At 36.5% G+C, this 13,831-nt stretch overlaps 7 protein-coding genes across 7 annotated transcripts; 4 read left to right on the top strand and 3 right to left on the bottom strand.

Annotated features, from left to right (window-relative positions):
- Positions 1-1,343: 1,343 nt before the first annotated feature.
- On the top strand, positions 1,344-3,304 carry RHIMIDRAFT_247859 (aspartyl aminopeptidase; the record flags this gene model as incomplete). Its single annotated transcript, XM_023610456.1, has 11 exons — positions 1,344-1,346; positions 1,412-1,439; positions 1,492-1,742; positions 1,794-1,867; positions 1,920-2,015; positions 2,069-2,126; positions 2,193-2,248; positions 2,301-2,398; positions 2,450-2,973; positions 3,032-3,199; positions 3,254-3,304. 11 exons carry the CDS (start codon positions 1,344-1,346, stop codon positions 3,302-3,304), a joined length of 1,407 nt encoding a protein of 468 aa, XP_023461936.1.
- A 126-nt stretch (positions 3,305-3,430) lies between these two features.
- RHIMIDRAFT_247860 (DnaJ-domain-containing protein) lies at positions 3,431-4,813 on the top strand (the record flags this gene model as incomplete). Its single annotated transcript, XM_023610457.1, has 4 exons — positions 3,431-3,511; positions 3,560-3,619; positions 3,668-4,633; positions 4,685-4,813. The coding sequence occupies 4 exons, from the start codon at positions 3,431-3,433 to the stop codon at positions 4,811-4,813; spliced, it is 1,236 nt and encodes a 411-aa protein (XP_023461937.1).
- An 89-nt stretch (positions 4,814-4,902) lies between these two features.
- RHIMIDRAFT_269352 (adenylate kinase) lies at positions 4,903-5,958 on the bottom strand. Its single transcript, XM_023612130.1, has 4 exons — positions 5,845-5,958; positions 5,585-5,791; positions 5,390-5,528; positions 4,903-5,340 (listed from the first exon to the last, which is right to left on the bottom strand). The coding sequence occupies exons 1-4, from the start codon at positions 5,947-5,949 to the stop codon at positions 4,973-4,975; spliced, it is 819 nt and encodes a 272-aa protein (XP_023461938.1). The 5' UTR covers positions 5,950-5,958; the 3' UTR covers positions 4,903-4,972.
- A 1,104-nt stretch (positions 5,959-7,062) lies between these two features.
- On the bottom strand, positions 7,063-8,391 carry RHIMIDRAFT_208246 (zf-DHHC-domain-containing protein; the record flags this gene model as incomplete). Its single annotated transcript, XM_023607042.1, has 4 exons — positions 7,063-7,527; positions 7,584-7,775; positions 7,814-8,122; positions 8,176-8,391. 4 exons carry the CDS (start codon positions 8,389-8,391, stop codon positions 7,063-7,065), a joined length of 1,182 nt encoding a protein of 393 aa, XP_023461939.1.
- A 94-nt stretch (positions 8,392-8,485) lies between these two features.
- RHIMIDRAFT_241743 (CDC50 family protein) lies at positions 8,486-9,908 on the top strand (the record flags this gene model as incomplete). The annotated part of the gene is made up of 7 exons (XM_023609638.1): positions 8,486-8,516; positions 8,579-8,712; positions 8,758-8,866; positions 8,924-9,217; positions 9,272-9,598; positions 9,646-9,808; positions 9,860-9,908. The coding sequence occupies 7 exons, from the start codon at positions 8,486-8,488 to the stop codon at positions 9,906-9,908; spliced, it is 1,107 nt and encodes a 368-aa protein (XP_023461940.1).
- An 84-nt stretch (positions 9,909-9,992) lies between these two features.
- Positions 9,993-11,746, bottom strand: RHIMIDRAFT_241744 (phosphomevalonate kinase; the record flags this gene model as incomplete). Its single annotated transcript, XM_023609639.1, has 7 exons — positions 9,993-10,177; positions 10,237-10,563; positions 10,624-10,757; positions 10,808-10,863; positions 10,921-11,250; positions 11,311-11,470; positions 11,520-11,746. 7 exons carry the CDS (start codon positions 11,744-11,746, stop codon positions 9,993-9,995), a joined length of 1,419 nt encoding a protein of 472 aa, XP_023461941.1.
- Positions 11,747-13,081: 1,335 nt separating this feature from the next.
- Positions 13,082-13,669, top strand: RHIMIDRAFT_241745 (uncharacterized protein; the record flags this gene model as incomplete). The annotated part of the gene is made up of 2 exons (XM_023609640.1): positions 13,082-13,088; positions 13,140-13,669. 2 exons carry the CDS (start codon positions 13,082-13,084, stop codon positions 13,667-13,669), a joined length of 537 nt encoding a protein of 178 aa, XP_023461942.1.
- Positions 13,670-13,831: the final 162 nt, after the last annotated feature.

Consider the following 13,831-nt stretch of genomic DNA (forward strand, 5'->3'; position numbering starts at 1 on the left):
TGGTGCGGCTGCAGCTCACTTGTAGGTAAACTCCAGTAATATTCGATACCATCTGAGCCCCAGACGTTGATTTTTGACTCATCAGAGAAGACTACCTTTCGCCAGTCATGTATAGTCCAGCTCCTATGCGCCAAAGCCCAAATTAGACGCTCTTCTCTGTGTTTCTTGGACAAGAATGGTACCTTTTTCTTTGGGTGGGCTTTGAACCCCATAGTCTTCAGTGCATTCAAGACAGTAAAATAGGTTAAATTGGGATATAGGGACATGAAATGCTGATGTACCTCCACACCAGTCTTGAGTTCACCAGTAACAACCATTCTCTTCATCAATGACTTGCTAGTCTCGCTTAAAACAGCAGGTCTTCCACCAAGATTAACTGGACGCACAATACCCCATGTATCACAATAGCGCGAAACAGTGGATTTAGATATATGTAAACGCTGAGCAATTTCTTCAAATGACATGTCGGATTCAAGCAAAAGAGAACGAAGGTTGCTTTGTAAATCTTGAGGTAGAGAACGTGTCATTTAAACTGAATTTTTTGTATAAAGGTACAAGGAAAGAGAGTAGAAAGAAAAACGTGTCAATGCGCTTATATACTTATGGAACTTTGCATATATGTTAAAAAGGGGCTATTTAATTAGATTGGTGTTTAATTATTACAAATAATTAAGAATAGCAGTAGGGTTACGCATTTTTTCGAAATTGCAGGAGGTACTTAAAAAACCGTGTCAGTGTACCAGTAATATTTGAAGAGCTATGTCTCTTAGACAAAGTGATCGCAAGAGAAAAAAGACTACGAGTTTCGTAGAGAATAATCAGAGCTTTCGTCGAGCATAAGCTATGTAAGGGCAACGTAACCAAAAAGTGAGCTACACACGAAAAACCCCAAAGTAGGAAAACACTGGAACGGTTTTTTAACTCACTGTATATTAAATTGTGCTCATTATTTAACAAAAACAATAAAATATCTGATATGTTGTAAGTGGAATTATTTCATATAGTTGGCTGTTTTACTAATTGCATCTGTTTGTGTCTCAACTTTGGGACTCGTAGTTCATTTACCTTATCACAAGACAATTTAGGCATTTTCCCATTCTTTCTCTCTCGAGTTTTTCACTGCAGTTAACTTAAATATATATCCTTAAATCAAACTCTTTAAGTATGTAGTAGCCTATTTTTAACAAAGATATTTTTATTAATAACAATAAAGCTGCATATAAAAACAACCAAAGTCCAAAGTTCCTAGTCATTTAAAATTCAGGTCTCATTTTAGGTTAAGCAAAATGGCTCTCCCCTGAGCGTATTTCCTTTTTTTTCTTTTTTTTCCTTCTTTAGATAAAATGGTAAGTCCAGAAGCAAGACTTACAAATTACAAGATAATGAACATTGCATTTGTCTCTCTTTTAAGTCGAACGACCTCCAAATTCCCAAAGAAGGTAAGCTGACTATTTGAAAAAGAATAAAAAGAAAAACTCACACGTTCTTCAGCTCAAGAATTTATCAAATTCGTTAATAATTCACCTTCACCTTTTCATGCAACTTACGAAGCTGCCAAACTCTTGCTTGAAGCAGGATTTAAGGAAATCAAGGAACGTGATAGCTGGAAGCTTGAACGTCGTGGTAAGTATTTCTTCACACGAAATGGTTCTGCTATTGTTGCCTTTGTTGTCGGTGGCCAGTACAATCCCGGCAATGGATTCTCCATTGTAGGTGCGCATACGGACTCGCCTTGTTTGAAGGTAAATGATATAACTTGATAACACGCCATTTAACTAACCTGACTGATGTAGTTGAAACCTATATCCAAGAAAGAAAAGTCCGGTTATCTTGAAGTAGGTGTTCAACTTTATGGTGGTGGTATCTGGTAACAGTGTCAATCGAAGTAATTACAAAGTAATCTAATCAATGTTTTTTAGGCACTCTTGGTTTGATAGAGATTTGAGTGTGGCTGGCCGTGTCCTTGTGGAGCAAAAAGATGGTACCTTTAAGCACACATTGGTTAAAATCGATAGGTAGTACTTTTTTAAAAGAGAAAAAAAGTACTCTGACATTTGTTGTCCAATAGACCTATTTTACGTATCCCTACTCTTGCTATCCATTTGGATCGTACTGCTAATGATGGAGTAATACATATATATATACAAATGAGAAAAATAAGGAATTCCTCTTTACTAAATACTATACTCTAGTTTACATTCAACAAAGAAGTTCAATTAGCGCCCATTCTTGCTACAGCCACGAAAGCGTAAAAAAAAAAGAACTGTTATTATAACCATTGAAAAATAACCTCATATTAGTCAATTGACAGGCAATACTGCTGATGATACCGTCGAGGCTGACGCCAGCCATCACCCTTTATTGATCCGTATTCTTTCCCAAGAAATGAATGTTGAACGTAAGTTTTTTTTAATAATAAGCATTTTTCATAACCAAAACCACATAATAGCTTCTCAAATCCGCGATTTTGAACTTGCTGTCTATGACACACAGAAATCAACTATTGGAGGTGCATGCAACGAATTCATCTTTTCTCCCCGCCTTGACAACTTGGAAATGTCATTCTGTGCGATCAAGGCCTTGATTGCTGCACAGGGTATTGACAATGACACGAATATTCGCATTGCTGCCCTATTTGACAATGAAGAAATTGGATCTCAAACTGCACATGGAGCTGACTCTAATCTGTTACCTGTCACCTTACAAAGACTCGCCAATACAGAAGTGATTCATGCGACCAAGGAGATATCTAGCACCGCATTTGAAGAAGCGATCCACAAGAGTATCCTTGTCAGTGCTGATATGGCTCATGCCATTCATCCCAACTATTCGGAAAAACATGAAGAAAACCATCGTCCTGAAATGCACAAGGGCACTGTTATCAAAGTCAATGCTAATCAACGCTATGCCACTACTGCAGTTACTAGCTTGGTACTGAAGGAGTTGGCCAAGAAGCATAATATTCCTATTCAAGTAAAAAGAAAACTTTCAACATTGCACTGTGTATATTAACCCCGTTTATTTCAAATAGGAATTCGTCGTACGCAATGACTCACCTTGTGGATCTACTATTGGCCCTATGCTCAGTGCTAAACTTGGCCTTCGTACGGTTGATGTTGGTAATCCTCAACTAAGTATGCATTCTATTCGTGAAACAGGTGGTACTGATGACGTGAAACATGGCATTGATCTTTTACGGGTAACATGAAATATGTAAGATGAAACAGGGGGAGATTAATGCATCCTTTTGTAGGTATTTTACCAAGAATTTTTTGTATTGGAACAAAAGCTTATTGTGGATTAAAAAAAAAGGAGGAGAAAGAGGGATAACCAAAAATGATATTCTTTGTTTTTCTCCTACTTGTCTGAGAATAAAAGTGTCAAAAATAAATTTTCTCTCTGTTCCCTTTTCCCTTTTCTTTCTTTCTTTATGGAAAGTCATAGCAGTAATAATAACTTGTATCAAGTGCTTGGCATACAAAAGGCTGCCACTCCAGAAGAAATTAAAAAAGTAATAAGCAGATTACTATAATATCACTTTTATTTATTTCTTTTCTAGGCATATCGAAAATTAGCTTTAAAATACCATCCAGATAAAAACCCAAATAGTGCAGATAAAGTAGGTTTAAAGAAAAGAAACAAAAAAAGTAACTGATTAGGTCACCAGTTTAAAGAAATCAGTTATGCTTATGAAGTACTCGGAGACGATCAAAAGCGTAGAGTGTACGATCGATATGGAGAACTCGGTTTACAAATGATGGGTACAGTCATGAATCCACTATTTGATCCTCAAGTTGAATCAATGCTATGCACCATTCTCTTTTTCATTTCATTTTTATTTACATTATTCATTCTATTTCTCATCTTTTTGACTATTCGTATTGATGAACTTGTACTGTGGCCATGGAGAGTAGTTTGGATACCACTGTGGATCATCGATATCATCACTTTTTATCATCTCGTACGATTTATTATTTCCAGCCAAAAGGAACAAGGCAAAGATGAAAAGATGCAGGAAGAAGATGAGGCTGGAAAGAAAAAGAGGTTTGAAAAACAAGCCAAAGTGGTGCAACGTGGCGTCTGGATTATCAATTTCGCCCTTTTACTCCTCTTTCAAATATTCATTGTGCTTAAATTAGACCAGGTTCTAAGCAGCTGGACTGCATGTCAAGTATTCATACCGTATTTTGTCTTTGAGGGGATCCAGTTGATTCATATCACGATGAACTCAATAATTGGTTATGTTGCCATTGTATCAGTGCAAGAACAAAAGCAAATTCCCTATTATCTGTTCCAACAGTATTGGTTATCCATCTTGAGACTCTGTGCCTTGACTCTGATCGCCTTACGTATTGACGAAATAATTCATTGTTCTTGGGCCATTGTGTTTATTCCCTTTTATCTTGTGGGCTTAAAGTATGGTTTGGAACTTATTTACAGGTATTATAGATACTCAAGACTGCCACAACCTGAGATTGCACATCAAGGAAAGATCACAGTTATGTTTGGTATGATTCTCTTTGTTATCATCTGTGTCTTAGTCTATGCTCTTGTCGGACTGGTGGCAAGGCGACTGGATGGATATGTATTTGTTCGCATGTCGCATGTATTTGTTCCGCTATTTATTATCTTTGTAAGCTATTCATTCACCATCTATGCTTATCACTCATTGTTGTTATTGTAGTCTTTTCTTTTATGCTGCTCTGGCTGTTGTCTTCCTTGTCTACTCAAAGCATCTGTTATGCCTGACTTGGAAGAAGTAGATGGCGACCAAGTCATCATTGATAGCAACCGACGCATTACTGCTTCATAATTTACATACTACTATATAATCATTGTTTTGTACATTATACATCCAATACACACATATATATCATGATAATCCCATTATTCTGTTTTATTTATAAGATATATATATATATATATATATGTATATGTATATACATAGACACGGGGTGCGCAAATTCTAATTCTAGACGTTGCTCACTTGATGCTCTTCTTTCTCTTGTTTATACACTTTTTCCTTTTTCAATACAGAAATAGGCGAGACATCAGGGACATGTCCAGGCAAAATACCTAATCTATTTACAATTTCCCTTTCAATTTGAGGATATATCTCATCGCTTGTATTTCCTTTGACATTCACAACAATATCCTTGTAATGGTCCAGTAAGGGTCTTGACATGCGATGATGTTGGTCCAAGCGTACTTTAAATACTTCTGGATTATCATCAGGTCGTTTCGAGAGTGGTTCTCCTGTGATATCATCCAATCCGGGTACACGAGGCGGGTTATAGGATAAATTGTAGACTCTACCGGAAGGTATATGAACCCATCGATCTATATACACACATGAGCTGCGAATCTTTTTTTTCCCTTTCTCTCTTACCCATGATTCTTTGTAAAATGACTTCTTCCGGTACTTGTAAATGAATAACTAAGTTCAAAGGCTGCATCAATTGATGTAGAGAAGTATCCAACTGCTTTGCTTGTTCAATTGTTCTCGGAAATCCATCCAAAAGCCAATTCTATAAAAAAAAAAAATAAGCAAGCCAGAAAAAAAAAATACACATAAAACACAAACAGTAGCGCCAATATGAAGTAGTTCCTTATTTACAAGAGAGATCAGTAGCCCGTCAGGGACTAATTTCCCATCGGTCACGTATTGTTTTGCTTGTTGACCCACCCATGTTCCTTCTCTAATATTTTTACGAAGTAAGTCGCCACTTGATAAATGAGTGACGCCAAAATTCTTGACAAGTCTTGATGATTGCGTACCCTTACCGGAGCCCTGTTGAAAAATGAGCATATCGAAATATGTGGGGTTAATCATGTGCTCCTTACGGGGCTACCAATAAGTAATAATCGCAATGATTGAATAGAATTGATGGGGCAGTCGTGAAAAGAGCGTTTATGGATTCGAATAAAAGAATTGCGTAGAAAAAGCATGAAAGAATGAAAGAAAGAAAGAAAGAAAAAAAAGAGAGATGGATTGAAGATAAAGAGAGACTGCAATTTCCTTTTATAGAAATTATTGATAAGAGATGTGTGAATTTCCTGTTGTGGGAACATGAAAATTTGTCAAATATTCTGTTGAAGCAGAATTTGTTACTATGGACACATAAAGTCTTGTGTTACTGTTAAAGATCATTAAAGTAAGAGACTAAAAAACCTTGTAGATATAAAGTCATCTGGGGTCAGTATTCACAATAACAACATCTTGTCCAAGTATATCTTTTAACTAGTGTATGTGTTTACGTGATAATATGACAATGTTATAATTGACTCTTGGTTCATTTTGATTGATTGCTTATCAGTTCATCTACAATTTATATTGATCCTATATTGTGTGCGAATAATTTCCATCTTTTTTTCTACAAAGATTATTCAGTTGAGTTTGAGTGTTTTCTATTGCAGAGTCAATCTCCTGCCTGCTTCGTTTCAAATAGATCACTCACAGCTTCTCACTATGAATTATGGATCTGTAAGCATAAATCATATACAAATCATACTGTGTCTAAAAGATTCCAATGTTCTTTGTGTTCCCCTCAATTGCTATAGTATGAGAAAAAAAGTGAGGTTCTAATTACTTTTTTTTTCTTTTTTTCTTTGTAATGAAAGATTGCAATTGCTTCTTCATGCAAAATATATGTTACATAGATTGTGAGTCTGTCCTCTACTTGATGTAAGTCGTATAACAATTGTACTCAGAGAGCGACAGATAACCCTACTTTGCATTGCATACAGCCAAAAAAAAAAAGTTACTGCTTCCGTTTCGTTTTTAAAGTGATGGAAGCAAAAGTCTCTGTTGAAGGGCTTGACTATATGCTGTAATGGGTTTCTTGTGCACAGGTGTAATGACCCTATTTGCTATAAAAGCTTAATTATCGCGACTTATTTGTATATTTTGCATAGTAAAATGTTTGTATCAATTGTAATTTGGGTATTTGTAAAAACTTTGATTAGCAATAATGCACAAGGGGGACTGCAAATTTCTTGCAGTATCATTTTGACGACAAAAGGGTGTACATCATATAAAAAAGGTATCATTTATTTAGGTTATCAATCTTGCTTTTTTTCTTCAGGATTACCATGTATTTTCCTAGCAAAATAAGCTAGGGGTTTTTCTTCATCACTATGTTCATGTGCAGGAGAAGTGGCCGAAATGTCATAGAAGCCAGTTAAGTTCTTCATGCCTACTTCTTCATCATACTCGTCACTTTCAGATATAAAGCTTCCTGAGTCATAATAACCTTCCGATTCATCATCTACATTAGCATCTGGATTTTTGGCTAGTAATTTCCTAGCTTCTTGCTGTCTTCTGTATTTAGACGAAAAGATCGACGGCCGTAAATCATCTGGGTCTCGAGGCGGCCAATAGTAAGGTAATCGAGGATCTGTGCCTGAAACGACGGGAAAGGAAAGACCATCTCCGACGGCTCTTTGTGGCCAAAGCCAAAGGAGAGGGTTAGGACCCAAGACTTGACAGATGTTTTTGTAGATTCCAATGTCAAATGGATAGTTTATCTATAAACATGTTTATTAGTTTGTCATTTATATTATTTTGTTCTCTATTTACTCACAGGTAGAATCTTGCCTCTTCTTACCAATGTCTCTACCTTTCCCCTTTCCCATGCTTCAATATTAGTTTGGTTCCTCAATAAACAATAAAATTGATACCCAGACAAGATACCCACTGCGAATAAGACAACAAAGGCTAATACAAAATTGGCAACCATAAACACAATCACAAACGTATTTGGCTCAGCATCAAACTATGATCATGTTAATACATCCCTTTTTGTCTAGACACATACAATATACTTGCTTGAAAATGTCTGATCGCGTCCATAATAGCCCTTACTCTACCTATTAGTAAGGTAATGACATAAGCACAAGCTAAATCCACATAGATGATAAACCGAAAAAAATGGCCATAGTTTTCATGCCCCACACAGTTATTAATCCATGGACAGTGATGATCCATCTTGAGCACACATCGCTTACAGTATCTACAATGATGACTCCTAGGAGGTTTATACGTCCTGCATGTTTTGCAATATCTTGGACCTGTAATGCCTTCTGTAGCTATTACAGGTGCTATTAAAGAAGAAGGAGGCTCCTTCATGAGCGTTGGTATAGAGAAAATAGATAGACATGATGTTTATAATTTACCCAATTCGTCGGAATCTTGCCAGGATCAGTTGTTACAGCCAAATAATAGTTGTAAAATACAAATAGCACCAAAATATTAAATGGAACCAATAGCAGGATACTCTCGCTTGTTTCGTAAACAGGTATAAATATACATAGTTGCGATGAGTAAGCAATGAAGCAGATGAGGCATACCACACCGACAACAAATACTTTTCCTGGTATTGATTCCAACATTACAGAGTCAAAAAGAAAGAGTAGAGTCACACAACTTTAAAGCATTTTATATTCTCCTCTTTTTTATTTCTTTTTTTCTCTTGTTCATCATCTCATGGCAGAAACAAAGAGTAGAAAGCCTGCAAGTAATGTTGTTGCTGTTAAAAAGAAAGCATTAACAATTAATGAACATTTGTGGGGCTTATAGATACTGCATTTAAGCAACAAAGACTCAAGGCTTGGCAACCACTTTTAACGCCCAAGACAGTTTTACCAACACTACTTGCCGCTGGTATCATCTTTGCCCCTCTTGGTGGCCTTTTTTTATATGAAAGCGATACAGTAAGAGATTGATAAAAAATACAAGCAAGCACTAACACACAATAGGTGAATGAAATTGTGATTGATTATACCGATTGTCACAAGCAAAACAACTCATTTCAATACCTAACGCCTGACTTATTCTCATACAAGTTTACTTCTGAAAATACAACAGGTAAACAGGAGGATGCTTATTAAAGATGGAGCCTAACAAACCTTTTTCTATATATAGTTGTCTATGCACCCAGTTATAGGTATACACCTTCAGCCAACGACTTGATAGGTGGCACATGTTCTATTCAATTCAGTATTCCCATGCAACTGAAAGCACCGATTTATCTTTATTATAAACTAACCAACTTTTATCAAAATCATCGTAAATACGTGAAGAGTCTTAGTTATAATCAACTTCATGGAGACATCATCAGTGAGGCTGAGGCTAAAGCTTCATGTGCTCCGATAGATGTGAACCCGCAAGGACAGATTTACTATCCTTGTGGACTGATCGCCAACTCAATGTTTAATGGTAAGAAAAAAAAGTGTCTTGTGTGTTTTTGATGTTTATGGATTAAAAAAACAGATACCTTTGACAATGTCACCTTTGTTGCTCCGCCCGGTAATCAAGAGGTGACCACGATCCCTTTTGATGAAACAGGCATCGCTTGGCCCTCCGACAAGAAGCGGCTGGCTACAACAACGATGGATCTGTCCAAAATTGTTCCACCACCCAACTGGGCAAAGAGATATCCAAATGGCTACACACCAGAAAATATGTTTCATCCACAAGAGGATGAGCATTTTCAGGTGTGGATGAGGACGAGTTGGTATCCCACATTTAGAAAGTTGTATAGTGCATTAAGGGAAGGTGTGTTGGAACCTGGAATATATCAGATCAATGTCACGACAAGTAAGTTAAACTAGAAATAAAGAACCAAAATTAAAAAACTACGATAGATTATGATATAAGCCTATATGGAGGCAAAAAATCAATTGTACTTACAGGAACCTCGTTCCTTGGTGATAGAAATCCTTTTATGGGATTAGCTTGGATTGTTATGGGCTGTGTATGTGCAATCTTGGGTGTATTCTTCTTGGGCTGGCATTTCTTTAAACCAAGGTAAGAAAAATAAACAAGTAAGAGCAGATATAACATACTTTTAATATATAGAAAACTTGGTGATCATGATCGTTTATCCTGGCAGCAAGCGAACAATTAAATTCTTAACTACACACAAACACATTTGCAAATATTTAATATGTTATACCTTTTTTTTTTCTGGAATAATAAATAATGCTTTTTTTTATTGTGAAATGACATTAAACAATCCAGGAACCTCATTTAGTTTGGGACAGGTTATGCCATTCGAGTCAGCTTGTGACAAGAGAGGACCTACATTAAGTTCCTTCCATGATTGCCATACTTTACGCACTTCTTGTTTAGCAGCATCTGACAAGACGATACAAAAAATAGCATCATATCCACCCGCTATATTCATCGTTCAATACTTGTATTCTTTTTTTTTTTAAAAAAAAGAAAAAACTTACCACCAGGTACACCTGCCATGACAACACCAGGGACTTGCATACATGTATCCAGTAATCGTGTCTGTTCTTTGGGTTCAATGGGTACATCAGATGCATCACCCATCTTTCGTAAAAGTGACCGAACGTGATGGTAATCATCGACCAAACACACCAGTTCATACACGACATCTCCTTCTAACACACGCCATTCATTTGAATGAAGAGAAGAGCAAATATCGATCGTACTTTGGTATCTGGCCGGATCTTGCTCGTACAAGTCTGACAACCTGCAAAGATGTTGTTCTACTTTTTGGTTATATCTACCAAGCTCTTTCCACAACGCATTTGCTGTTTTATTATATGCGATTAACCAAGCCATACATATACAACCATTCTCTTCATGCTTACCTTGTTCAGGATCTGATTTTTTCCATGCCAATGCTTTGCTTACCAGAGTAGGCGTATGGCTTCCTGCATCAATATCAGCTAATAACAAATCAAATCCAGGAGGTAATTTGAGTGGAACCACTTGGTTATCCCAGCTAAAACACACAATAAGTATTACTGTCTCTCTCATATTTTTGAAAGTTACTTTTGATTGGCTGGATCCAAGGTATTAAGGAGTAACTGAGAATCCACTTGATTATCCTGTCAAGTGCGTGTCATTCTTCAAGCTGATACATATATATGTTTTATAGTGTTTACCATCACAGGCTTCAATGTATCAGGATTGAATCGCTTGTAACAGTGAGACCCCCAAACGGCCGAAGAGACATCGAACCCGCTTCCTACTTTGCCCTGAGCAAAACAATGAACAAACTGGGCAACGTTATGGACCCACTTTTTATTCTTGTCGCTTGTCACATCTCCAATCATCTCAAAGTGAAGCAAAAGAGCGGCGACCAAGGAGGTGATGAGTGCAGCTGAACTGCCGAGCCCCGTCTTGTGCACAGTTGCCAATGTGGCATATGTCTTACAGAACGGAGTAAGCGAGGCCAAGGCTTCGACTGTATTTGGAAGGTTCTTTGATTTAAGCTAAAAAAAAAAAAAAAAATGAGTTTTATATAGCTACAATAAAAGATCTATTGTATATACTTGAGCACGCTGAGAGTAAAAATCATTGTCGCCTACAATGATGATATCCATACCGGCCATAAGTTTATCATGGACCTTTTCCATGCCTTGTTTCTTGAGAATGATTTTGAGAGTAAAGGCAAGTGCTGTTTCGACAAACTTGTTTGGACTATCGACTTCTCTATCGATTTTATTAGCTAATGCCTCAATAAAGACAATATAATTCTTACTGTGCTCTCAATGTGAATGTAGTGCCCATAGTAATTTCATATGTCCAGTTGGCATAGTCAAACTGAGGTGAGCGAACCGTGATGAGACCATTTGCACCTGGCTGAATGACTGTATAAAAACGACTCGAGGTACCAATAACAGTGCCGGTATACTCTGGTTCCAAAACCAAATAGCCACCTGTTATCAAGACCTTACCAGGTGCAGAAGCAATAACCATATTTGACATACTTGAAAAAGAAAAGACTTTTTTTTTTTCGTTTTCACGGAGATCCAAGTTGTCACTGCTGAATTTGATTTTTAAGGAGTAACTTGCAGATCGAGTGATCGTCTGTTTGGGATGAAGAACACACATTTATGACAGACTAGAGTTGTCATAGTTTCTTATTATGAGGTGTCAATACTCAAATAAGGTATAAAAAACGTTGGATTAGCTCCCTTGCTTAAAAATGATATTGATTGCACCCATATAAGTAAATAGAACCTTTTCATGATACTCACAGGAGGAGGGAAGTGTGTTCCAATTTTGTTAAGGTGTGGATGAGAAATCATACTGGTATAGTCAAACAAGAGGAGGACAGGGGAATTCTGGGGTATATGAAATATATTAACACGTCGAAAATGATTATTATAGTTGATATGAATATGCTTTATAAAGAAGGCACCAGACTTAGAAACGTTTACCAAAACTGAGGAACTGAATCTCCTTGATAATTTATTAGCCTGTATCGTATTGAGATATAATGCATAAAATAAAGAGGGGAAACATACTTAGGTATATGGTCATGCGTTAATAAACATGGAAGAGAGAAAGAGAGGGAGGAACACGATAAAAATGAGCTACTATGTTTAAGCTTTATTACATAGGAGATGAATAATAGGCAGCAGATTGAGATTCCAATTAACTTTATAATCAATGCACATATGTCCTTGAGTGCATTATATATGTCAATCCATAGAAATTTTGCTCATCATTTGAGGCAAGTTATTATCATTTTTATAGAAAGAACAAGAAAGCAAATTCCCCAAAAATACTCAAATCAGAAAAAAAATACTATCCTTGCTCATCCATGAACGTTACGATAATATAAAAAAGAGGGAGAAGCTAGAAAGAAAGAAAAAGAATAAGGCATAAAGAGAAAAAGTAAAGGAAGATCAGGGGGTCATTACTATACGTGACTAAGATGGCAGTCATAACAGAATAAGAGAAAGGGGATAAAGCAAAGAATCAAATATAAACATTGAACCAAGATTAACGTTTGCTGGAATAAATGATAAAAATAAAGTTTATAATAAATAAAAAAGGGAGGGCAAAATTATTATTTTTTGGCGGCAGATCATTACTATTTTTATATGTAACCAGGGCTTTTTATCGACATTATTTCTAAATACAATCGCGTTAACTTTCTATCATTTATGCAATCAAGAAAACGATGTTCCCCCCCTTTTCTTACAAGTATATAAACCACTTTTTTCTTTCTTTTTCTTGATGCTAAAAGCTTTTCTTTTTAATTTATAACTTCGTGTATTTTTTAGATTTCATATAAATAACTCTTGTAACAATATGTCTGGTAAGGTCTTACTACAATTTAATGGTCAGATTGATAATTTATAATGAACAGGTGTTATGGATATTAAACATTTATTATGCCAACCTTGTGAACCATATTCATCAAAATCCAATTATTTCGATTTGGACATCTACCGACCGGTTCCTGTGTACACTGAAGATCTTGAACTCTATCAACCTTCTCAATCGATCAGCAGTACGAGTAGCAGTCTCTGTAGCTCACCCTCTGAACCATCTCCTTCTTCTTTTCATAAACGTGTAAACGGTGAAGCTTATTACCGTTATGTCAAAGACGACAGTTTCCTACTTCAATCCCCTCCTTCTCCTCAACGTAGGTCAACATCCACAACTTACATTCAAACCAGAACACCATGGACCCCTGAGGAGGATAGCCTCTTACAGCAAGGGTATGAGCAAGGTCTGTCCTGGGCCATGATCTCTGCCACGTACTTGCCTCACCGATCTCGAGGCTGTTGCTGGGGACGATTTAAAACTCTACAAAGTAAAAATGTCATTGAAGTACATAATCACAGAATATGTCGAAGGCCTTGGAAAGTGACAACTACATCAAAATGTCATTAGGCAACTCTTACCTCCTTCACATTCCCTTTTTTTTATTTGTCTGTAAATTACGCGTATCTCTTTCTTTTTTATATGACTCAAATGCATTATATACTTTTTCCCTTTTTCTCTTTCTTATGCCCCCCCTTCCTTTCTCTCCCTCTTTCTATTTTTCACTCCTAT

The sequence above is a fragment of the Rhizopus microsporus genome, assembly GCF_002708625.1.
Source record: "Rhizopus microsporus ATCC 52813 unplaced genomic scaffold scaffold_25, whole genome shotgun sequence".
NCBI lineage: Eukaryota > Fungi > Mucoromycota > Mucoromycetes > Mucorales > Rhizopodaceae > Rhizopus > Rhizopus microsporus.

What these genes read in the sequence shown, in the direction of transcription:
- RHIMIDRAFT_269352 (XM_023612130.1), bottom strand. Translation starts at nt 5,949, where the DNA reads ATGCTTTTTCTACGCAATTCTTTTATTCGAATCCATAAACGCTCTTTT. An exon ending in TATTACTTATTGGTAGCCCC is followed by an intron (nt 5,792 to 5,844) that starts GTAAGGAGCACA and finishes ATTTTTCAACAG; the next exon opens with GGCTCCGGTAAGGGTACGCA. An exon ending in TACTTCATATTGGCGCTACT is followed by an intron (nt 5,529 to 5,584) that starts GTTTGTGTTTTA and finishes TTTTTTTTATAG; the next exon opens with AATTGGCTTTTGGATGGATT.